Below are 24,961 nucleotides of genomic sequence, written 5' to 3'. Positions count from 1 at the left end.
AGAGAAAGAGAGAGAGAAAGAGAGAGAGAAAGAGAGAGAAAGAGAGAGAGAGAGAGAGAGAGACAGAAAGGACTTGTTGCTGCGATAATTGGCCCGACACAATAGCGATTGAAACTAATTTGCTCGGCGTACTTTGTGTTAATATAACAGCACAAAATAATGACTTGACCAATGCGTAATGAAAGCGCAATTAACCTGGTCACTAGGTATATCATATCATCCGTGGTAAAGTAAAATTGGAAGCTTAGAGGTAATAACTGAGCAGCTTTGCAAATGGGAACCACAGGTAACGATACTTTTGACGGACGTGTGACAGATGTATGTCGTCGGAGGAGAGAAACGAGACAGAAACGTTTACGATCGATGGACGACGTATCGTTCTAACGTCCGCTCGTACGACGAATTGTCGTGTTAATTTGCAGTAAATTGCTCGATTAAGATTAAACCGAACGCGGGAATGCGATTTTTCTTTGTGGCTGCGCCGCAAAGCGAGACAGAGGCGCGGAGACGGCGTAACGAACGCAACAATTAACGATTTGCAGCCGTCGAGTCGATCATGCGAATATTTGCGGATCTACGTCGCGTGTTCTTGCTTGGAAAATTGCGAGACGCCTGCGAAATAGATAACCCGCGGCGGCCGGGACCAAAATTAATTCACAGACAACTGCGGCGGAATGGAGAGAATTATGAATACGCGGGATATACAACAGCGACGAGTCTGGCTTTAACTGGGCGTCGTCCTTAGATCGATACAGGAGGCGGAGGATGGAGATGGCTGTGCGGTCAGCGCGATCAAATACTGAAAATTTTATCTGGTCGGCGGTTGATTAACTCGATCGTTACAGAGTTCCAATATTGATGTCCAATATTGGAGAACATCTGGCATCGTGGACACCGTGGCCATGGTATTGCCACATTTGACGCTTTCCGGGGTGTGCTTTTGTTAATGAACGTTCGTTCTTTAATGAAGCTAAGGAAGAGCCGATGGAATACGAATTGAAAACTGCGCGGGACGCTTTTGTCCACGTTTTGTTCTTTGTACGCTTCTAAAGGTCGAGAAGTTGCGATAAAAGCCGAACGAGTTAATCGCAATAATTGACTTTCCCACGAAACCAGACTACAGAACGCGGCGCGATATTACGCCTGTGTGAAATGAATTGGTTCAAGATCCCTGATAGAAAAGTGTGCAGTTCACATAGATATTTGTCCAGTTATTTTCTAGTATTAATATATTCTTATTAGTTGTAAAGATACTGCGTAAAACTAAGCAAGAATATGATAAAGTTTTATTTTGTAGTTAAGAGAGTTTACAATGTAGACCGATTCATCCAAGATATAGTATCAATAATATTATTGCTGTTTTATGATGTGAATGTCTATAATAAATAAATTGTGAATAAATTTGAAATATAATTATTTATATTGTTAAAAAAGAGTTTAAAATTGTGTTAATGACGAGATAATGTGTAGAAAAGTAAAAAGAGAAAAAAATAAGACATTTGACAATATTAAGCCTTGTGACAACTAAGATTAGAAACAGAGATGACAACTAAGATTAGAAATAAAAGTGAGCAGAAAATAAGATAAGTAAGATATATGTTAATAATATAAATTTTCATTGCAATGAGAGAGAGAGAGAGAGAGAGAGAGAGAGAGAGAGAGAGAGAGAGAGAGAGAACACATCAGACTATTCTGACGATAATGAAACAAATGGAAACTGTCACGCTAGCTCAGATTCAGAACCTAATGAAATAGTACAACTATAAGAATGGATGAAAAAGCATGTGTCACTTGATGGTTATGAAAAATACCACGTAAAAAGCGAAAAACATGAAAATGTGTAGGCAATTCATATTATGACAATTCATGACTTTTATTAGCATTAAAATTCTTTAATTCGAGAAATTGTGCACAAAAAATAAAATATTACTAGAGTAAACCTTCTCATTTAATGAGCGGCAAACTGGATTATTGATCAACTGAATGGTTTCCTGTCCATTTTCTGTCCTGTTTATGTTCGGTAAATAGGTTCAGATTTTGTACATCTTTCTTACGCGGCAATTACAGGAGAAACGTTACATCTTTATTGGGATTCCAAATAGTTTTACTCTTCAATTACTAGAGAAAAGTTAACATAACTGTCCGATAACTGCTTGTTAACAGTATTGCATTTCTACCAAGGATATACAACGATGTAGCAACGGCGTCTTATATTCTTTCAGTTTGTTTTCTGATATCAACCTTCTTTCGGATTTAATTTCAGTTGTTAAATTTTGTTTCTTGAGTTCCTTTCTTCTGTCTTCCATTTGTTGGTATTATTTTCATTAATATCATAAAATATTCGAGGCATATTTGATACAAATACATGTTTATTTTGCAAAAGATCATTTTTAAATCGTAAGAAAGAAATTATCTGGTTGGAATTTGGAAAATGAACTCTTGCTAGAACTTTTGCTGGAAGAGTTAAACTTCCCTTTCCGATCGATTTTGCAGCCTGTCGCTATGATTGTTCCATGAGAAAATATCGTCGATTATGTCCGGCCGTGATTGAGGACTAAAGCCGTCGCGCCATATCTGTCTGTAACTACTTACCGCGCGCGCTTCAGTTCTGTCCGTAACCACTTGTCGTGCGCCGCAGGCAATGCAAGGATCAGTGGAGAGTACTACGCGCGTAACAGCATAGTTCTCATTCATTATTAATAAGGGTCACGCCGAAAGCATCCAAGTGTGTTAACTCGGAGAAAAATTGGCGTAGAAACGCGAAGCGAAAACGGGTCTTCCACGCCGTTTATTCCGCAAGGGACTGCGCTAATCGCAAGTGTACTTATCATAACGCTGAAAAGTACCGTAAAATAATATCTGCAAAGTAATTTTGAAAGTCTAATCTGAAAAGTAATGTATTACGAACTATAACGACTTTGTTACGTCGTTTCTCATGCTTCCTGTCACATTTAATTATTATTGGATATATTGATCAATTATCAATTAATTATTTATTGCTCCTCTTGCTGATCAGACAATTGCCATTTGCTATCGAAACTGAAAATTGCAATAGCAATAACAATGAGAAATGACGGAAAATTGAACATCAATACGAGCGTTCCCATGGGAGCTCAGAGAAAGTTTAGAACTGTAATAGATGTGATTCACAGCGGGCGTACCACCGGAACCAGAACCGTGCATAGTTAACGTGACGGGTATGCAGGCGATAATTCATAGCAACGACGTCAAAGACAGGAAGATCCTGGCCGAGAAAGAGGGAGTCGCCCTGGACTGCATGTGGGTCATTCGAGTGGAGGAAGGATGGAAGGTATTTCTTCTTTTGCATCATCGCGATTAGTCTAGATTGGGTAAACATATCAACGTCGGAATCTTCATCGGAATTTAATATCGACGCATGAAGCGTGAAGCGTTTCGCCTCCCAATATTCCCTTAGCGCCGTATAACGTTGCAATCCTTATTCGATTCGAGCTCACTTCACCGCGGCGCATCACGGATCGATCGGCGAATGTTTGTTATTGGTCTGCAGCAACGTGACTTCAAATGCCATTTCAGTCAAGGTAACGCGTTTCTGAATGATTTACAATAGCCGTTTCCCTGCGCGGAAATACGGCTATGGTGTTGCGAAGATTATATGCACCTCCCCTTTCTACGATGCATCCCTCGCGTAATCGCGGTCATCGTTGGCGCGGCTTACAGAGATGTCTCTATGTCTCATGAAGGTAGAGGTGTTCTCCGGCTTTTGAAACTTCGTTATTAAAATTTTTTCACGAAGCCGATGTTTCGCGAGCTTTCATCCGAAACTATGTGCAAAATTACCCGTTTTCCCTCGAAAGACAAAACCCGACGTGGGCGGTGAGCAGTCGCGCGTTTGCTTTTCCCGTGCATTCTCGAGAAACTGCTACGAGCAACTTCGTAATCGACAGTCGGTTGAACTACTACGCACGCTTTCGAATTTTTCGCGTCGCGGCTGTATTTCACATTCTCGCCGGCGACGTCTTTGACGTCACCTCGGAAACATTACATGGCCCGTTCCTGGAATACGGCGAAGGTTCCGTCTGCCGCGAAAACACAAGTGTTCGCGATTCCGCAATTGTAACACGGCTGATGAGCGAGCGAGTGAGCGCGTCGCTTAATTGCGCCGCTGTATTCTTTGAGTCGTCAGCCCCGGCTTCTCAGTCCCCGGCCGCCTAAGGGCGGCAAACCGGTGTGTGCACTTGGGAAAATGGAAACGCCTTGCAATTTCTAGATCCAGCTGACGTTCGAATCTTTCAAACTGCAGCGACCGAACGAATGCGATGCCAACTTTGTGGATATATTTAAGGATCGCACGGACATGTCCTCCAGGCAGAAGAATTTCTGCGGCAGCATCGCTGACACCGTCGTGCTTTCTAACAACATCGCCCACATGAGGTTCTACACAGAGCCGAAGGCCATCAACAGCAGCTTTGATGTGGTGATGACTGCTATCAGAGACAAGGATAAATGTGAGTTTCCAAACGACAACAATAATAAATACACGTATGTATTTAGCCAAATGCGTTTTTGAAGTTGCAAGTTCGGCGAGCCTGTAATTCGATCATCAATCCTTTGCAAGTTACGAATAACCACGGGTTAGAAAGAATGTGCCTTTAACAATAAGTTAACAAGAATTATTGCATTTTACTTGTATTAGTTCAGAAATGATTTAAAGTGAGATTTGCGCGCATGAAGTGGAGTTTGAATCTTAAAGAGGTTACTCTAGACGACCCAAAAATAATTATTTCTTAAAAATGTTTCTTGAAATTTATAGAAAAATATTGTTTCAAAGTTTTTGTCAATAATTAGAGAATAATGTTTTAAATATAAGTTAATCTTTGTATATAAAATGTTAATAATTTTTTGTATATAAAAATGTTCACAATTTTTGTGATATTTGTATGCGATGATATTCGTAAGGTAACAAAATCTATTAACAATTATATCTCCTCTTAAATAATGTTAGTAGGATAGTAATAAGGGAATAATTATTAGGAAAATTCGAATTGACGAAAAAAAGTATATCAATGTGCGTTAGTCTAAGGTAATCTTAGCGCTTATATTACACTGTCAAACATACATATATAAATTTAGCAACTAATAATTTGCATTCGGCTCTGATTAGTCAGTTAGGTTGTTTGGTTTCATTTCTACAAGTCATTTAATAATGTGTGATTGGAAAAAGAAACTGCTAAAGCTACTATAATACTATGAGACATAGAAAAGCTAATTTGAAAGATATATGCAAAGCTTTAACTCTCTCAATCGGCTCATTAACTTTTGAATTTCCTTTTAAAAAAATTGATTTCGAAATAAACGTATTTAAAGTCTTAGAATGAGGTTTTATGTAGAAAACGCTTATCTTTAATCTACTATTTCTAGTCCATACAATCTTTCGATTACTTTATTAAAATCTTCATTGGCTATTTGTTCCATTCTTTGAACCACTGTGGCTTTCTCGATATGAAACTCGTCTTACGCTTCGCTGAGTTCAATCACGTCTCGTGTCTCCCTCTTTCTCTCTTTCCCTCTCTTTTCCACATATAATTCTGCTATTTCTCCAATTTTAACTTCTGTAGTATAGAGAATACGTGAAATTGTTTTATTCTCCTCATTAAAGAAACATATAGCTAAATGAATTGCTATTATGATATTTTTTGTTTCGTTATACATAAGAATAATTTACCGTATAATTTCATTGTAGCTTTCATTATTGTTTTAAATAGTCTCCAAAAAAATTACAATAAAATAATTTCCATTTTTCCTGACATCAATTGGTCAGCAGCAGCACGAAACTTTTTTAATTTTTACTTGCGCGCCGTTTTTTGAGCACCGTTTCATTTAATCCTAAATGACAACGTTGATTTGCCAAATTCCATTAAACTGTTTTAAGGTTTTATTTTATATATTTGAAGATTGATGAGAAACTTTTTTTATTGTTTGGAGGCTGCAAACCGAACAGTCTCCTTAAATGAATTCACTTAAAATTTATCGAATTCTCTGAAATTCGAGTCAGCGCCTCTGTCAGAGACTCTCTGAAACGTTCTGTATACAATCAATATTTTTGATAGTTTTTAACAACGACATACGAGTTCGCTTTCAGCCGTTCAAACTACGCTATCCAACTGATCGTTGCGGTTAGACTAACAACACGGAAATTGTCCGTACGTTGTGCTCAAAAAGTATCTGCAGCAATTCCACAAAATTTTTCCCCGGTGTCCCACTTACTACATAGATTTTTATTTTACGACTTCGCGTATTACGGAATCGGCTATTGGAAAACACAATTGTTGCGGCAACTTCCATTTCGAGTCAGCACGTTGTACAGATAATTCTCCGCGGATTAGGAAATAAATGCACAACATTTCGTTGTTATTAATAATATTCGCGGATTATTACCGTTGATAGCAAGCAATGCGAGAGTAAGATCTTGAAGTATAATACACGATTGGGAAAAAGATTTAAATGATTATCAATATATATTTCGTTTATAACAACTAAATTTTTTATATTTCAACTTGCGTTCTTTTTCTCTTTCCCTCTCTCTTTTAAAATAAGTACTTCACATTTTACGAATGATTGACGAATTATTTAAAGATCGAGTGATATTAAGTTATTACAAGACGAGGGTTCACACGTTTGAGCAGTTTAGCCTACAATTATACGCATGCTTCATTCAATAAGTATCTTATAGCCGGCGAAATCTTCGGGGATAATCGTTGGGTAAAGGAATCAAATTTCAAATTAATAGTCGCGCACTCGTCTGAATGTTAAATGAGGTGGCCCGCAGAATCGCAGTTACGTGTGCGGAATTCACGGGTTCTAGTATGGCACGAGAAGAATTTCCGGCTTTCCGCACCTGCCGCCAACGCGGAACTAATATCGTGCCAGCGACTACATCCCGGCGTTCGGCAATTCCCTTATCCCAGCCGCCGAACGATAAAGCTTTAGGTTACAATTTTCCCATGCGGGCTAAGACTATCACGATTATTTCACGGGGGGTTTGCCGTAGAAGCTTAAGAGAGATTAAGCCTGCTATAAATCTGCTGGGCGTTTTATATACATCATGTGTACGTATCAAATGTGTGCAGCGCAAATTAGACGGCTATACGGAGAGAATGTTATATTCTTTTTTTTTTCATTTAAGGGGAGGTTCTGTGATTTAAATAAGTAAAAAAGAGATTAAATAGTTAAGAGATCTTTACGTTTCTTTTTTTTTCAAAATAACGAGTAAAATGTTAATAGAGATTTTTGATCATAGTGTTTATCATTGTTTTAAGTAGAAAATAATTATTTTAAAAGAAATTGAAATTCCGTTAAGGTTTTTTTTTTGTACTGAGCGCTGTGTCGCCGAATATTTATAACTAATAAATAACATTATAACTCGTATAATAATCTGAAACAAATGGGACCAGAAAATTGAAAAACTGTATTAAATTTTCTGAAGAATAAATTTGTGTTATATGCAGAAAGTAGATATTTAATAAAATGACGGCATCTCGAAGTTACAAGTAATTTTTCCTATTTTTTTCTTTTCTCTTTAATGTCTTAGGAAAAATACTAATTTTCGTAGTTTTCCTTAGAGTTTAGGTTCACCCTCCAGCAACTTCAATAAAATTTAAAAAATTTTTTGTTCCACTTATTTGAAATTATTACGCGAGCTATCCGTTGTCCACTGGTGACTAATGTGCGGCGACACCGCGCTCAGCACAGAACAACCTGAAAGGAATTTAAATTTATTAAACTTAAAATAACGATAAATAATATAGTTAAAACCTCATACTAATATCCTTATTCATTTCTTTGAAAAAAATTCATAATAATCTTCTACTTTTCGGCTCTCTAAATCAGTATCTCATTCTAAATTCTTTTCAATTTTATTTCTAGAAGTGCAGGAATAGACAGTAAGGTGTATCTTGTTAAAAAACCTAATAAATTTCGCTAGAAGCAAAGCAATTTTTTTAATAACACATTTAATAACGGATTTAATAACACATTTAATAACATATTTAATAACACATTTAATAACACATTTAATAATACATTTAATAACACATTTAATAACATATTTCAGTTCCTGAAATATAAGTAACATATATAAAATAAAAGAATATTAAATTATTGCAGAATGTCAATTTATTCTTCGCTTGCTAAAAATTCCATCGCAATTTTTACTATAAAATTCTCTCCACGTACTAATATTATAGCAAAGGTAACAAAATACCAACCGAGATAATTAGCAATTAAATTGAAGTATGATTGAGATGTTTTTCAAAGGAAAAAAACGCGGATTGGACGAAAAATCCGCATAGATAGAAGTAAAAGCGAAAAACGGAATGCCTCGTGCAATTTTGTAGTATTCTAATCGATACAAAATTTGAGATATGCACAACATGACGTTCTTTTTTTTACCATTTTGCAGCCTGTAGGCAAAACGAGTACGACTGCGAGGACGCTACGTGCATCGCTGCGGAATTGCAGTGCAACGGGAAGGGGAACTGTCGCTTCCGATGGGACGAAGACGAGGCAACGTGCAACGTGAGTTTTAGCTTTGTCGAAAATCTGATTCAATATCGTCCATTCTACGATCTGGCGAAACACTATCCAATCCCCGGATTCAGACTATTTCCGGCGCGTCCTTCCGCGCGCATATCTTTCACCCTTCACGCCCGCCTCACACGAGTCCCTCTACTCGTTTTACAGGTTCTTGCCTTCTCGTAAAGTGTAAACTGGGAAAGTTAAATCGCGCGAGATAGCGCGAGCTCGCGAAACGGTCCGAGAGATGAGTATGGACCATGAGACGTAAAGATAATTCATTTCTGAGACATATCGCGATTAAAGAGGGGGAGCGGGGGGGGCGGGGTAAAAAAAGAAACGCCAAGAACTGTATTCATCTCCGAGCCACGGAGGGTGATAATTCTGAAGAGAGGAGGCACTGTTAAATATTGAATTTATTATGGTCGCTATTATATAAGAATGAAAGGATTTAGATACGTCGCAGGTTCATTTACGCTTCTGAATAACATTTGCACACGCTGCGACTTAGTAGCATTTCCTGTTGGTTAAATAAGTTTCGTCCGCACATGCCTTCGTCTTGCATCACGAAGGTGTATGCAATACTGCAATATAGGAAGAACGATACGTTGCGTCGTCTTAATTGCCCCCCAAGCTACCACTCTACTTGCGCTCTTGATCTTCCAGGTTAATTAATTTATTCGAGGGAAGTTTTATGGCTCTCTAGTTTAACTGGCACGATGAACAAGGCTCCTAGGAACACGTAATCTCGGAACGGCAATTTGCTTCCTCTAATTGCGAGCAAAATCAGTTTTGTAGGCCGCGCTTTTGTCTGCTCGCATAATTCTATTCTTCTCTTACGCCCTACGCGACTTTATACGGCATAGCGTTATCGAGCGCTGTGTTACGCTGCCTTTACTCCAATTTTGGCGCTGCTAATTTGCTCATCTTGTCCTTCACGCGAAAACGACAAAACTTGAAGGGAAGAACACGCGTACCCCCTATTATAAACTTTCAATACGACTCTACTTAGATCGACATTTTGACTCGCGCATTTAATGCGGGGACGAGACCATTACTCAAAGAACCTCGTAATTCGATTCCTGCAATAGTCTGCGGACGGAAGTCGCGGAAGCATGAATTATCTTTAGAAATGGTAGTCTCTTTAGAACATGGCGGGCAGTTCATGATCTTACGATAAACGTTGAGAGTACTTCGTCTCGGGAACTTTGTAGTCTTTTAGCTGGGATTATCCAGGGCTTTCGGAAAGCTCATTTCACATCGCCCAGCTTGAAATTCGGGATATGAAACCCTGTGGTGAAGCACGCCGACGAGAGACGTAATCATTCTGCGACCCATCGTACCGTGTACGTGCACGTTTTCGAATTGAAATAAACAGAGGACTGCTTGTCATATTCGCGGCTAGACGCCATACGACTCAATTTCCTTTCTTCGTCGAAGAAAACGTCAACGAACCGGAAGTTACTAAATACAAAAATTGTATCATTTTGTTTTCAATTAGATGTAACATTTATTAGCACTTAGATGTAACATTTATTAAGATATAAAATTAACATAAATTAATACTCCAAACCGTACGATCACCTTTTAACAATTGCTTTCCGGCCGAAGAGATCTAATCAAAAATATTTTGCAAAAGTTAAAAATGTTGGGGAAAATACTTAGTTGAAAATTTTCCCCTGTAGTATTGTCATAATGTACCAGGTTTTGCATATTTCATTATAAACTACAATTAGTCCATAGTTTAGATAAATTGGATTGAAAATGATGAGAGAACGTTCTACAAAGAAACCGCAGACACCTTTGTGAACATCACAAAAAACACATTTCTTGAGAAACATTACGCCTGTGTACTCATTTGACACTTCAGTTGAGTAATTTTTCTTAATTACATCTTGACAGACGGCATATACTCGCACGCTATAGGATTCATAACTCTCTCAAATATTTACCGTCGGCGTAATGAAGATCTGTATCAAACGCTGATGCATAATTTCGCGCACGAGGTGTAACGCTAAATAGTCCCGTGGAATGGCGAGGCCTTCTGTCAGAGATTTACCATAGTCTCTTATTTGTTAGCACCACACCACGAATCTGGGATGCGCGATCCCACGAGGGTCGTCTCCGCGACTTAATCGCCCTTCAACCCCGCAAAACGTCCCGTCTTGTCGGTCCTCCCCCGTCCTCCCTCCCCCCTCTTCCTCTCAACCCCGTTAGTGCCTGTAGCGCCAGGCTAATTAATTTATTCCGGCGAAGTTTTGCAACCGGGCGCGGCTCACTTAGTCCGGGTTCCGCGAGAGTCCCAATCTCGAGGTCTCGCAATTCTACGCCGCTCTCCCTTGGTGATATTCGGACGTGCGCTGCCGACGGTTATACGGGTGGGTGTTTCCGGTTCCGGGACGTACAATACTACGCGCTTTTGGCAGACTACCAGGACAAGGTACCGGCGAAACGACGGCGCGATGCCACCGACGGGATATTAATCTAACGGCGAATAATGCTCCTGATATTGCCGCGCGCGCGATTCCGCCGATGTTTCGCGACTTATCGCAATCGTTTTTGGCAAGAGAGTGCAAAAATTGAGTCGCGCAAGCTGCGAATAAAACGAATGACGAACGATAAAATCACGATTGTTAATCAGGATCGTTATCATCGATGACGTTATAATATCGTTCGAGGCTCAAAACAAATACGTAAAGTCAAAGTATGACCCGGACAGTAATAACACTGATACCTCACATTCTGGACATTCTTATTATTTTGATCTTTAAATACGAATATTCAGACTCTCAATATAAAGAATATATATACATATAGAATATGTATACATAGAGAATATATATTATCTCAATATAGAGAATATGTGCATATATAAAGATTATATATACATATGTGTTGAATATATACATACGTGTTCTTATTTCTTGTTGAAAGTTTATTTGTATTTAAAAATTAAAACAATATAAATGTCCTATATTTAAGTACCAGTGTTATTAATGTCCAAACATTGGTATTTTTATCTTACGTATTTGTAAGTTAGAATGTCGGAAAACTTATTCATTCTTAGTCGTTCGGTCGATCGCACAAATATAGACAGTATATTTTATCAAATTTTCGGGGAGGAACAGAGAAACGACATGATATAAATGAAAAATCTGTTACTGTCTGTTGTCACTGATATTAAAAAAATAGTAAAAAATTTAACAAATAACTGATACTTAATAAATAATTAAATTGAACGGTTATTATTTATCAAAAATGAAGTCCGGAATAAAACAAAAAAGGCGCTCGCCCTACAAAATTCTCGTTCCAAACGATTTGCATTCAGTGAGTTTATTATTTTCAATGCTCTCCGATGAATGTCAGTGCAAGCAGGCAAATACCTGTCGAAACCATTTTATAATTTAAAACACTTGTTCTCGTTAAATGTGATTTTTCTTGCCTGTTAATTTTCGCACAGTAAGTGAAAAGAAAATTAGCTTCTTTTGATACTTTATATAAAACTAATTTGCGAATTAGCTCACGGAAAGATTTAATCAGCACAACATAGAATAAAATAAAGGCAATTGCAAAAATTTCATAACTACTATGTCAACGCAGTTTTCTTTTATATATTTTCTTTTATGTATATTTATATTCTTATATATTCTTTTATGTATACTTATGTATTGTTATACTTACATTTTTTATACTAATAACTATTAGTATAGTTAGTACAGTTAGTATAGTACAGTTAGTATAGTTAGTATAGTTATTCAGTATCTCAATTTGGTTTTCTCCAACATTTTACTCTTCCATGTTTTATAATATATTATTTTATAACAGCGTTGTTAAGTTAAAAGGAGATAATTATATAAAATAAATTAAATGTTTTATAATATATTATTTTATAACAGCATTGTTAAGTTAAAAGGAGATAATTATATAAAATAAATTAATAGACTCAAAAATTTGATGAAAATTAAAGCGAATTGTAAATTTTATTTGTGAAATATAGGCATGTAATAATATAGTAATATTACTGCGAATAAAGTTAGACATTTAATTTTCATTTTGCATTTTATTTATATCATTTAACATATAGTTTTCTGTTACTTCCAAGAGACAGTCAATTGCACACGCACATACACACACGCATATACTTTGCAATGTAACTATTCTAAGTGCGCTCGACTGTGCACCGAATTTGACGCCACAGATAACTTCAATTCGCGCAGGCGATTGTAACTAAATAGCCAACGACTAAATGGCTAACGAGTATCTTCCATTGTAACCATAGACAATACGCGCTTCGTCACTCTGTTAGGCGGAAATAAACGTTCTCACTCGCTTGTCAGTCGTAACGTAGCGGTAAATTTATCGCGCAAACGATGGCGAGACGATTGTTTACTTCGACGACACATCCGCTCAATATGTCACTCCATCGAATAAATCGATAATATACAACACGCCATATCGAGTTAATCCGACCATGTTTGATTGTTAAAATACCGTCACATATCGATGCGTGTATCTTTCCACCTCTTGTTAACATTATTGGGACGGATGTGCAACATTGGCGTTTGGACAGTGCGTTAGCAAGCTTCTTATTACACAGGAAGAATTGGGTGAAAATATCGTGAATGTATTCGGACAAAATTTAGGAAAACTTTAGATACGTGAAAATTTGTCTTCGAACAGTCTTTGTTGTTTTTCATAGAACAGTTTTAAATATCTCAAGAATTAAGCTTCAAATAAATATTTATTTTTATTCAAATAAAAAATTATTATTACGCGGAAACCTCCTGTATACTTGTCACGACGTTGATTTATGACAGAAGAGGGCAAGAAAACATGCTCAAAATTCTTGTAAAATACGTAGAAACAAAAAATGTATTATGGCTGCGTACAGACACAGTAAGAACAGACTGAGCATGAGGCGCGAAACCTGAAGAATCATCTATTAAATAGAAAGAGACGGAAGATAGATGCCGTGTATCCTTCTCTCTCACTCTTTCCTAGTTAAAAAGAGAAAGCATCCGCTTTCTGTCTTTTTTTACCTAATCTTCACCGCCAAAGTTGCATTCCAAAACGTCCTTTTTTAGAAAATTTTACTCGATACTCTATAGTATATGTAACGTGAATTATAGGCATTGAGTAAAATTTTCCTGAAAAAGGATGTTTTGGAATGCGACTTAAGTAGAGGACACACTCTATTCTTACTATGCCCATGTGCTTGCATATGGAATCTGTATGTATCTATATGTATCTGTAAATGTATAAGAGAGTGTCACTAAATGACACATTCGATTATCTTCAAAATAATCTGAATACTCTCCTTCTACTCTGACAATTAATAAATAACCATAAAATTAGCGTGACCAAATCATGAAAAAAAGAGATTAAAAACGTAGGTTGCACGTCACGTTAATTTGGCGATAATTTATTGATTGTTAGAGCAAAGGGACAGTATTCGGTTACATTTTACAGGTCTGCTCGATCGATGGCAAGTCTCATTCTACGAATACATCTGTTTATTCCTACGTATTTTTCACAGGAATGTCAAGGGCGTACTTTCTTGCTTCTGACGTCACGAATCAAAGATTCTGTGGCGAGTAGCCAAGAGCTTGAAGTTGTTTGCTTCGAATCTTTAAATCGATGGAAAATAATTATTCTTATGTCATTATCTCGCGGAATCTAAGTTTCCGTTAAGTGGAAAAAAGTGAGGCGTTCGCCAAGAAAAATTCAAAGTTGCATTAATAAGACACCCATCTAGCGTCGCTATTACATTCGCCTCGACATTGATGGTAAGTGAGCGCGGTAAATGAGTAGTCCTTGTGAAAACGCTCGAAAAGGATCAGCAACGGTGGAATGAAACTGCTCGGAATTAAATTGCATTCCCTCGCGCCGATCCCGATTCTTCCGCTAACGGACGCACTTCGTTACAGAATGCTTTGACGTCGATGTACACACAGATCTTCTGAGCTTCTCTTCGCCGTACGTATTCCATGGTTGCACAGCGACCGCTTTCTTGGCTTAACAGAAGTTTCATAAATTACATGCTCGGCGGGCGAATTCGAGTCCCTTTCCTTCCTCATTGTCGAGTCCGTTTTGATTTGGGAACAAAGTCCGCAAGATAGAGGTCGTCGCTAACTTGCTCATAAAATACAGAAGTAATTTAGCAGTTGGCTATAATTGGATGTAGAAAATGGCACTCTTGTCGCAGTAAAGATACTCGGCTCAAGCTACAAATAATACTTAAGTTTCTCGTTAAAGGAAAGCGATTTCCCGTTAAGAGTAATTACATCGCGCGACGCGTTCTGTCTCGCGAAAAGCCATTTACATCGTCCCAATGTAACTCCGAAGATGTACAGTTTGTAAATTGATTCGTAAGGAGAACGATGCTATTCTGCAATTAAATGCAGCGGGAACTATGGAACGAATAGTTCCTATTTCATTTCCAATAATCATGATTACGTCGGTAATAAATCCGTTAATAGTCGGACAATATGGAATTTGCCAGGCTGGAAAACCGGATGCAAAAACGAGATCACGATAAAATTAAAGTAGATTTTTGCATTTCACGTGGTTAGCGTTACGTGCCATCACGCTGAAAATTTAATTCAGCCGCGCACAAAACGGCGATTAATTAAATTAAAAAGCGTAATAGTAAAAAATGCCATCCTCCATCCATGTGCGTGTTCATTCGGAGGGAAAGTTCGGACTTTTCGCGGCCATCAGCGCTTTCATATGGCTAGTTGCATATCTTTTTATGTAGTAATTGTAATGTTGGCCACAGATGCGTCTACGCTGGGAACAAAATTAATTTTATTTATTTGAAAACTTACATAATGATTATTTTGCACACACACGCGTGTACGTATGCGAGTGTACACGTGTGATATTTTACAACTTATTATATATTATGTTACAGGCATTTTATTGTTATCATTCAATTCAGATTTGCACACATCGCAGAATTCTAAAAATACGCTTGCTGAGTTGCAGAATTTACGGGAAATCCCGGTCAAATTTATTCCTGTGGCGGGATTTATTCTCGCGTTTTTGTTCGTGCTCCTTACAAAATTTCTCCACGTTGCGCTACACGAAAACGCCAGAATACCTGATTGCCGAATAATGCAATAGTTCAGCTATTGTGCATAAGATCGCTAGACTATCCAGCATGATCCGGGATCGAAGTGATACTCGTGCTTTCTCCGGCGACGACTTGAAGTACGGGCGCCTGGGACCGTGTGTGCAAAATGAATCTAACTTTATACCTGTTCAGCGCCTTCTTGAATTTTTCAAAGAGCTGCCCGGGAATTATATATGGGCTACCCTCGAAGAGATAAGACCTGCATATTAGCTCAGGCGAATTCAACAATGAGACTTCAGACGTTGAGAACGATGTCATGCGAAATGGGATTTCTAGGAATTATTTTATGTAAGTTCTCTCTTCCCCTTCCTCTCTTTCGTTTCTTTTAATACAATATATTTCAAGAACAGAGATAACGTTTATACCACGAGAAAATAATATTAATATATTATTGCGGCAAATGGATAAAGGCGAAAAAGGGAAAAAAGAAGAAATAGAAACTGATTAGTCGAGCTTCGCTGGCGTAAGGGTGTTTCAGTTCTGGTTTCCGATGAAGCAGCGTTACTGTGGCAGCTCCTACGCCATTGGACGGCAGTAAACCAAGGAAAGGATGCACGCCACGATAACGCTCTCGTCCGGGCGAGAGAACTCGACCACGAAATTGCTGGTACGGACGAAACGTGCGACAAAATCGCGACCTGCATGCCCGCGCGGCGCGCGAGAAACGCGGGTCTCCATCCAATTTTATACCGACGTGTAGTGGAAGGAAGATCCGTTGCCTTTATCACGCGGGCGAATCGTAATAGCTGAAAGTACGCGCAGTAGCGCGAGTAAGTGGCGTAAATCGTACAAAAAGCAGTACTGTACGTCGAGGCGGACAAGATAATACGGGAGCTCGGAAAGAGAGAAATAGATAGCAAAAAAAAACACATTTTAGTATCTTAGTATAATGACAACCGATGTCAGTATATGGCACGAAAACAAACGGTGTCATATGTTCCAATGTAACGTATGACTTTGATATCGGACCATGCATTGTTCAAGCATAGATTATCGTTAGTCGATGCTGGGTAGCACTGAGAATGTATTGTCCATATAGCCCCTGCAAAAAGTAACTGAAAAATGAGAAATACGAGAAAATAGAAATAATATTTCTACTTTCTCGCATATAGAAATAATATTTCTATTTTCCGTATAAAAACGTATGAGACATATGCATATGTAGACAATACACTTCATAAAAGCATATTTTTATTATTAACATCACACACACACACACACACACATTTGTTTATTTTCTTTATTTTATATTACAATACTAGCGTTAATTATTGTGCATTACTTTGAAAATGATTTAATCGTGGAAACACACTTTACATATACTCAGTGTAAATCAAATATTTTTGTTGTGGCACCAGCATTTCTCTGAATTCGTATTCACGATAGCAAGATTCCTAAGAAAATAGCGAGAAATTTAAGGTGAATGAAAGATAATGTAAGGAAACGCTGTGCATCTGCAGTAGACGACCGAGTTCCCAATAGAATGTGTGGGTTCTTTAGTGAGTTTGGATATCGAGAAAGACGGAAATAAACAGAAGAGTTGCATCACCATCAGAGTAACAGAATGTTTACGCGTTCCATCTCCTTCTCGCTAATGAGAGCTTCTAGAATATGTCTGAAAAGTCGCATACTAACGTCAAATGAATAAAGCGTCAGTGAAAAAAATCGCCTGGAGTCGTAGTTAACAATCGTACTGTCCGAGAACTCTCGTATGAATACACGAGACTCAAATATATTAGGTGATGCGATAATTAATGCCAGTACTGTATTTCTGACTTTTGAACTATCATCTATGAATCATAATAAAACTTTGCGTATATCATTTTGAATATTTAAAGTACATATAAATTGTAATTATTTTTTAATTATCTTGTCTTTTACAAAAGATAGCAATATCATATATTTCAGCACAATATATATAACAGCGCAGTTTGAAAAATTCGCAAGTAGCAAGATAACGTTAAATAACGTATTTTGCTTTTCAGAAACTAATGGATCATTAAAATATTATTCGACGTCATCATATCTGCTGAACTTACACTTCCAAGCAAAATATCTTTTAATTAAGACTCTAAATCAATGTCAAATTGTTAGTGACTCGTTTTAGATCCACTATAGATTAATTTATAATTTTCTAAAAATTGTTTTATCATTTTTTAAATATGGACAATACGCCTTTCAGAGAAGGAGAAAACAAATAAACCTAAAAGTGAATCAACACAGACGCTCTTTCTTGATTGAAAGATTTGAAAACAGAGCCCAATAGTGTGTACATGACTCTTATCGTTATATTTAGTCGAAGTACGAAGTACGAAGAAGAGTCATGGTAATTTCAGTGGAGCGCACAATGATTCTCGTTCATAGCGGATGGATATCTGACTCATCCGATATAACATGTTTTAACTGCAAACGGAACTCGAGAGAAATCCTCCCGAAGCTCTCCTAATGAGCAGTCTCTTTAGTGAGTTTGGATATCGAGAGGGGAGAAAATAAACAGAAAAGTTGCATCGCCATGGTAACAGAATGTTCACGCGTGCACTGGTTCCTTTTCCTCCTCGTTAATGAGAGCTCTTCGAATGTTTTTCTCGACAGATAGCGACTCTTGGTTCTCCAAGAGTAGCGACTAATTATTTCCGCCTTGCAGAAGCTTCCCGCTTTGGTTATCATTAATTTTCCCCTTATTTCCCGTTTATTTCCAAGTAGAGAGCGTTTACCTGAAATCGCGAGCTCACGCAATTCAGTAGAAAACCGTTTCTAATACTGCCAAGAAGAAGACGCGCGATGTAAAGACGGACGTAAACCTCATGCAGTGAAGGCGCCCCGTTCCGCCGTTTCCGCTGGAGTAATGAGATTCCGGGAGTCTTTGCCGATCGGACGAATAAAACCGGGTGATTTCGATCGATCCATCATCTCCGGTCTACGATCTTTCATATTCTTTCATTGGCAATCGTTAAAGTCCAAGTACAAGAGATCCAAAGGAGACGCGCGTAACACGGACGTCTCGCATTGCAGATGTTATTGTATGCATAAAAACTTTACAATGCCGGGCCGGTGGAACGGCTTTAATTAAATGGCCGCGCTTTGAGTCCCGAAATATTAATTCGTCCCGCTGTCTGACATGGCGGACGCGTAAAACGGAAGCGACCGCGATCGAAGCGCGACTCAGCGCGTGAAACCATCCAATCTCGTCAAAACTGGCTTTACGGGCCGGCAGTCGGCATGGGAGTACGCGGACGAGAGAACATAAAGAGCGCGATCAGGTTTAATCCCATTTTACGACATTCGAAATTTTAAATAATTTTTTTATAAGACTATTCATAAATAGATTAAAGACATAAATATCAAAGTGATGCGCTTCACTATTTGAAAGGAAATAGTCTAAAAAAATACGTATTCTGTCGAAATAAATGGTATTGTTAGGATCCTTGCAGTAAATGTATAGGAAATGTGCAAAAAATGGCATGAAAGTCTCTATCAATAACATAATACAGATTATAAATGCTAATAATATTTCTTAATTTGGGGTGACTTTTACCAAATTCCGATTAGCTTAAATTATCGATTAATCCTGTTATTAATTCCTAATAGAATTGGCGAAGTTATTTACTGATTACAACGGAATTAATCGATGATTAAGTCAATCGGAGCTTAGTAAAACTCACCCTTAGCGAGTCTACAGCTGACTTACTACCAATATTATAAATATTTGTTGAGTAAGGGAAACTGCAAGAAACCTTAACAGTATTCTGATAAAATGCTTATATGGATCGCCATAAGCGTCATATGTTTGAAATTTCTTTTTCGACCACTTTCTCCCGAATAGTGAGGCGCATCACTTATACACCTTTAATCTACCCACCAAGAGCTAGAATTTTATCAAAAAAATAATTTAAAATTTCGATTGCCACAAAATGGGGCTAAAAGCTTATGAAGGCTTGGCCGCTCTTTTTCACTAAGCGTGATATTTCCGAAGAACTTGAGAAGAAACGCGATTGTGCCCGCAGCCAACCGAACGAAGTCGCGTACGTGAAATACCGTTCGGGATTTGCGTTTAGAAGCAGGGAAACAGCGTGCCTAGTTAGACTGTGTCTATATAGACTACGGTAGGCAGTCGATATTACGTGCAACTTCGAGTTCCCAATGTGGAAACACGCATGTGAATGTGCGATACTTGTTGACGTTAAACATTGTTGCACTGCGACGGCGCGTCCGACGTGTCCGCTGTCGCGGGACACTCTAATGAATGGCACACTTCTACAAACTTAAACATGAAACATCTAATCTGGACAGAGATTTACTAACACATCGTGCTACATATGTAGCTCGGTACTGCGCCCTATGAGCAGAACTTCCTGTTGGGCTTCAATTCATAAATCAATATCATCAAGTGCAGTTTTTATCTTCATTGCTCTGTATTTCTAACAATTTTTATCGAATATAATTATTAATTATCATTAAAGGGCAGGACATCCCGAGCAGGAATTTTAATTCCTGATATTGTATAAGGAATTAATTAATAAATTTAAAGTAATCCTTAAATCTTAATACTTAAAAATATCTGTGTGTAGTAATGATATGGTGAGAGTTGAATAAGAAGGATTTTTGTAAAATTGTAAAAGTTAGATCCATCACAGATCTACATTAAGATCGTAATGCATGAACTTAGTGTATTATCTTATAAGGTTACATTGATCGAATCTTCTCGGAATTCTCGGGATTTTAATCATTCTCCCTATTACGGTTTGTTTTATTAAAATCCAATAGGGACCATTTGTAGCTAACCTCATATGTCATAGGTGTGATTTATCAAAATTATTTTAATAAAAATTATTTTCTATATTTTCTCTCTTTGATTTCAAAGCTTCTATAAGCTGCTAAATTATAAGAATGATTTATAAGCATAAATTATGAATATATTGTTAAAATTCGTTAGCTTCATCAATTTTTGTTCAATCGTGAATTCAAACAATACGTAAAGTTGTAGTCAGTAAAGACATGTGACCTTTCACGGGACAGTGAAATATTTGAATGAGAATATTACGGGGGTGCATAAAAATAAGACCACGTTAGCGATGAAAAATGTCAGATTTTTTTTATTATTAAACAAAATGATCAAGGTTTTTATTTGTAACACAAGATAATTAATATAATTAAATATTAATGTAATTAATTAAGTTATTTAAATTAATTTAATAATTTTTCTCTACATGAAGATCTGACGGGGAATTGATAATGATGTAAGATCTGATGACAAATCCTTAATAAAGTCCTTATTATCATGTGTTAGGTGACTTATCAGTACCTAATGACATTACCTTATACAAATTTGATAAGTGATTTAGATCAACCGTACTAACACTATGATCTAGTCGGGACTTTGAGTGGAAATACATCAAAATACATTTTATTATATTGATCGATATAGAAGCAAAGTGTAACTTACGTCACTTACGATTAATATCAACAGAAGCAATTAGTTTACATTAATTTGAGAAGCTTATCATACATGAAAGTATGTTTACGGTCTCTTTACCGCGTGACAGAGTTCCGCAAAAGTCCTATCGCGTCTGGCGCGCGAATGCAAAAACATAATCTCATATATTAATAATTCAACGGAGCATCCTGCGATCGGAATTTACGGGGCGAATGTTGGCATTTACGAACGTCGAATACGATGCCATAAATAGCGGAAATATTTAGAATAACTCTCGTACCTTATCTCTCGCGTAACGTCGTTGGCAGTCGACGTGGTCAAGAATTTCTATTGCTCAAATACTACAAATTTTCCCCCATAAAAACACAGCCCAGTATCAGCTGGTAACACAATGCACCATTTTGCACGAGTTCTCGCGGCTTCCGATGTCGATATTCATAACGAGAAGAATTTACGCGCTCGTGAGTGCACACGTAGTAAGATATTTCAATAGGATGGCCAACCACGGCTACAGCATGTCGGATTCTTTGCAAGCTCGAGACTACTTTCGCGTGCGGGAAAGGCACGTCGCGTTAGTGGCGTTAGTGAATTTGCGAGATTGGAGATCGCGAGGTAAAACGAAACGTATTTCGATGCGCTCGAGCCGTATCGACACCAATCACCATAAATCCGTGCATTCGTTGCCGTACGATAGGCAATGTCGATCACGGAACAGAAAACACAGGTAAAAGATAACGTACTTTTGGAAACGTTTCGTGAATTACGACTAATATAACTCCTTATAACGAGATAGAGAAACAAAAAGATCTTTTTGAAGATCATATTCCATGTAGAGGGCAATTGCGACTAAATAAATTGATAACGCCCATCAATCATCTTTACAGTTGTAATTATAATTTTAATCTCAATAAGTAGGCGCCGAGAAATATTTTCTGCAGAGTAAATTTCAGTTTCAGTTTTCTCTTCTTAGAAAATCATTATTAACTGCACAATATTTCGCGGATAAATTTTCTAAAAATTCAACATGTGTAAAATTTTGAAACAAATATGCATTGTTAAACAAACTTCGGTCATAATTCTGTATGGTAAAAGATTGCAAAATTTTCAAATATTTAAAACTGCAAATATTTTCTCTGTCTACGATCAAAAAAGCGGATATTTTCGTTATCGGAAAATTTTACTTACTGGCGCAGATTTTCTTTCATTAGTCTCTGACTACGCTGGATATAATACTCACGCAATTATATCAAAAGGAGCCGCTAAACCGGAGTCTGCGTTGCTTATCATATAATTTCGCGCTAGTGGAACCGACGAAAGTTGTCACTTGCGCGCGGCAGCGGCCTGTCACTATACACAGCGGCGTGTAGGCGCATTCATGAAAACGTGCAATGATTCCGGGCGTATGAGCACAACAATAAACCACTCAGGCTCGCGGAAGCAGAAGGAAGCATCCACTTGGTGCATCCCTCTTCTCGCTCTCCCTTCTCAACTGTATTACTCGTCCGCGCGCATACGAGACGACGTGGCTTTCTGGCTTAACTTCTTTCAGGTGAGAGCGAAAGAGTGTGTGGGAAAGGCACAGAGAGGAGGAAAAGGAGATAGAGAGAGATAGAAAGAGGGGAGGGGGAAGGGGGAGAGAGAGGCAGATGCGCGAAAGCGACTTAGGAATAACGCCAAAAAATCCCACCACCGAGATGCATAATAATGGCATATTCCGACGCGACAGGAAGGGGACTTAATAACTGTACGATCCCCGTAATTGCTGCCCGCTCGCGTCGGTAAAGTCTCTCGGCACGATTTGCGGTCCCGGCTTGTCACGTCGTCTCTCCCTGCCGCCGATTTGCGGGAACATTTTTCGCGCGACGTATTGGCCAGCCGATAAAAGAGAGAAAAAAAATTTCTCTCGCTAATAAAAGTATGATCGATGGACGCGCCTAGAATGCACCGCGCTGCAGCGTGCAATCGTATTACGCGACGATGCAGTCATACCTTGGTCACGTATCGTTTTGGAGTTCAATTGTATCGCGGTTATTATCGAGGATCCTATTTCGATACGATTTGACATCGATACATTACTATTATTTTATGGCGCGCTAATACGTCCATACGTATAATAATTGTTATGAATTCTTTATGAAACCGTACTCTCACCGTAGATTTTGACCCTTCGCGCGTCTCGAATTGTTTTCGGTTTTTCTTCTCGGACAATCCGCAAATTTACTCTCTACCGGTAATATCGTGTGTTGTATTGTAAATACATGCGATAAAAACCTAAGTTTACATAAAAATTTGTAACTTTTCAAGATGAAAAACCAAGAAATATAAGAAGTGCCTATAAGAATCAAACACAAAAATTTATTGTGCAGAAATATTGTTTACAATAGCAATTTTTACAAATGCGAGAATAAACGGTCCTCAGGCGTTTGGAGCTCTTGATTTTTTATTTTTAATCTCAAAGCCTTTTATATCACATTTTTTGTTTTTCAAGATGAATCTGACTCTTGAAGATAAATTTAAGAAATTAACATTCCAAGATTTTTTTATTTGTATTTATTTCAATATTTCAGCATTTATATGCAATGCAATAATGTATTTACATACGAAGGAAACATTTAGTTGTATTAATACGGAATTTGGTTCTTATAAACAAACCATCGTTTCTTTTTATTGAAAGAAGCAAAATTTCTTAGAACCAAATCACTTAGAATCATTGGTTCTTAGAACCAATTTGAATCATAAAAATCTTACTGAAATTTCGTTTCTGTTTCAATTAAAACGCGTTCATTGCAACCAAACTTTTTTCTTCGTGCAATAATTTATTTATATCGAGAATACTATCAAGAAGATATTGAATACCGATATAATATAGTTTCGTATTTTACATTGGTTTTCTATATTTTGTTGTATAATATTGCGGATGCTTACACAGAGTGAAAGCACAAAGTGTCAATAAATCAGCGGAGTACTCTAAATTATATAAAAAATGTTAAAAAGTTGTATTTACAAAATATTTTTAGATAATTTTAAATAAATTAGATAATTTTAGATTTATTTTAGATAATATAGCATACTGCACCGTTCGTTGGCATTTCTGTTCTCATTCTATATAAACATTTGCAATTTTATAAAACCAAATAGAAAAGCAATATAAAATACGAAAGCTGCATTATGTCGGTATTCAGTATTTTCTTGATATGTATGATGATTGTATAAAATATTGTTTTTTATAAATTCGACTAGAAACGAAACGCAGTGTTGAGGCAGACTCGATATAGGACCACACAAAAGATTAATATATAATTTTCTATATACACATACACACACACACGCACGCACGCACGCTCGCACACACGCGCGCGCATATACACACACACATACATTCACACACACGTAGCTGCTTTCCTAAATATCCTAAATGCGCAAATAGGTACTTCAGAATTACTGTCACATACGCGCACGTCAGATTTCCGAAATAATATATATTGTATTCTTATGTCACAAACATTTATTGTACGTCGGCACAAGACAGATTTTCCGTCGCGTTAAGCATTTTGGTGTCGGGCGGACGTGTTTTCGTTGTTGGAGCATCCACTTCAGCTCGGGCGGTGTGCGCGAAAGACAAACGCCGGGAAGTTATAGCACGACTACCGGGGACGATGGAGGAAATATACGCAGGAACAAAAGAAGAGGGTAGCGAGGAGCTCTTTGAGCCACCATGTGAGCACTGGCGGACAACAGCGGACAACATGTGATGCCGATATAAATTACTCCGCAGTTTAATGGCACATTCCAGGCTGGATCCACGAGTAGCAATAATGTCAGCGAGTGTTATTCCGTGT

At 37.7% G+C, this 24,961-nt stretch overlaps 1 protein-coding gene across 4 annotated transcripts in view; it reads left to right on the top strand.

Moving 5' to 3' along the window:
* The window catches only part of LOC116844734, a 214,224-nt gene that overhangs the window by 173,593 nt on the left and 15,670 nt on the right, over positions 1-24,961 (top strand). For all 4 annotated transcript variants that reach the window (XM_032816685.1, XM_032816684.1, XM_032816683.1 and 1 more), the window contains 3 exons: positions 3,153-3,310; positions 4,250-4,487; positions 8,441-8,556. In XM_032816685.1, coding sequence (XP_032672576.1) covers positions 3,153-3,310; positions 4,250-4,487; positions 8,441-8,556 — 512 coding nt within the window. The remainder of the gene's footprint in view (positions 1-3,152; positions 3,311-4,249; positions 4,488-8,440; positions 8,557-24,961) is intronic.

This window comes from Odontomachus brunneus, unplaced genomic scaffold, assembly GCF_010583005.1.
Source record: "Odontomachus brunneus isolate Ranch 3 - 2012 unplaced genomic scaffold, Obru_v1 Obru_scaffold_045, whole genome shotgun sequence".
Classification (NCBI taxonomy): domain Eukaryota; kingdom Metazoa; phylum Arthropoda; class Insecta; order Hymenoptera; family Formicidae; genus Odontomachus; species Odontomachus brunneus.
This window is presented reverse-complemented; position numbering and strand designations above follow the sequence as displayed.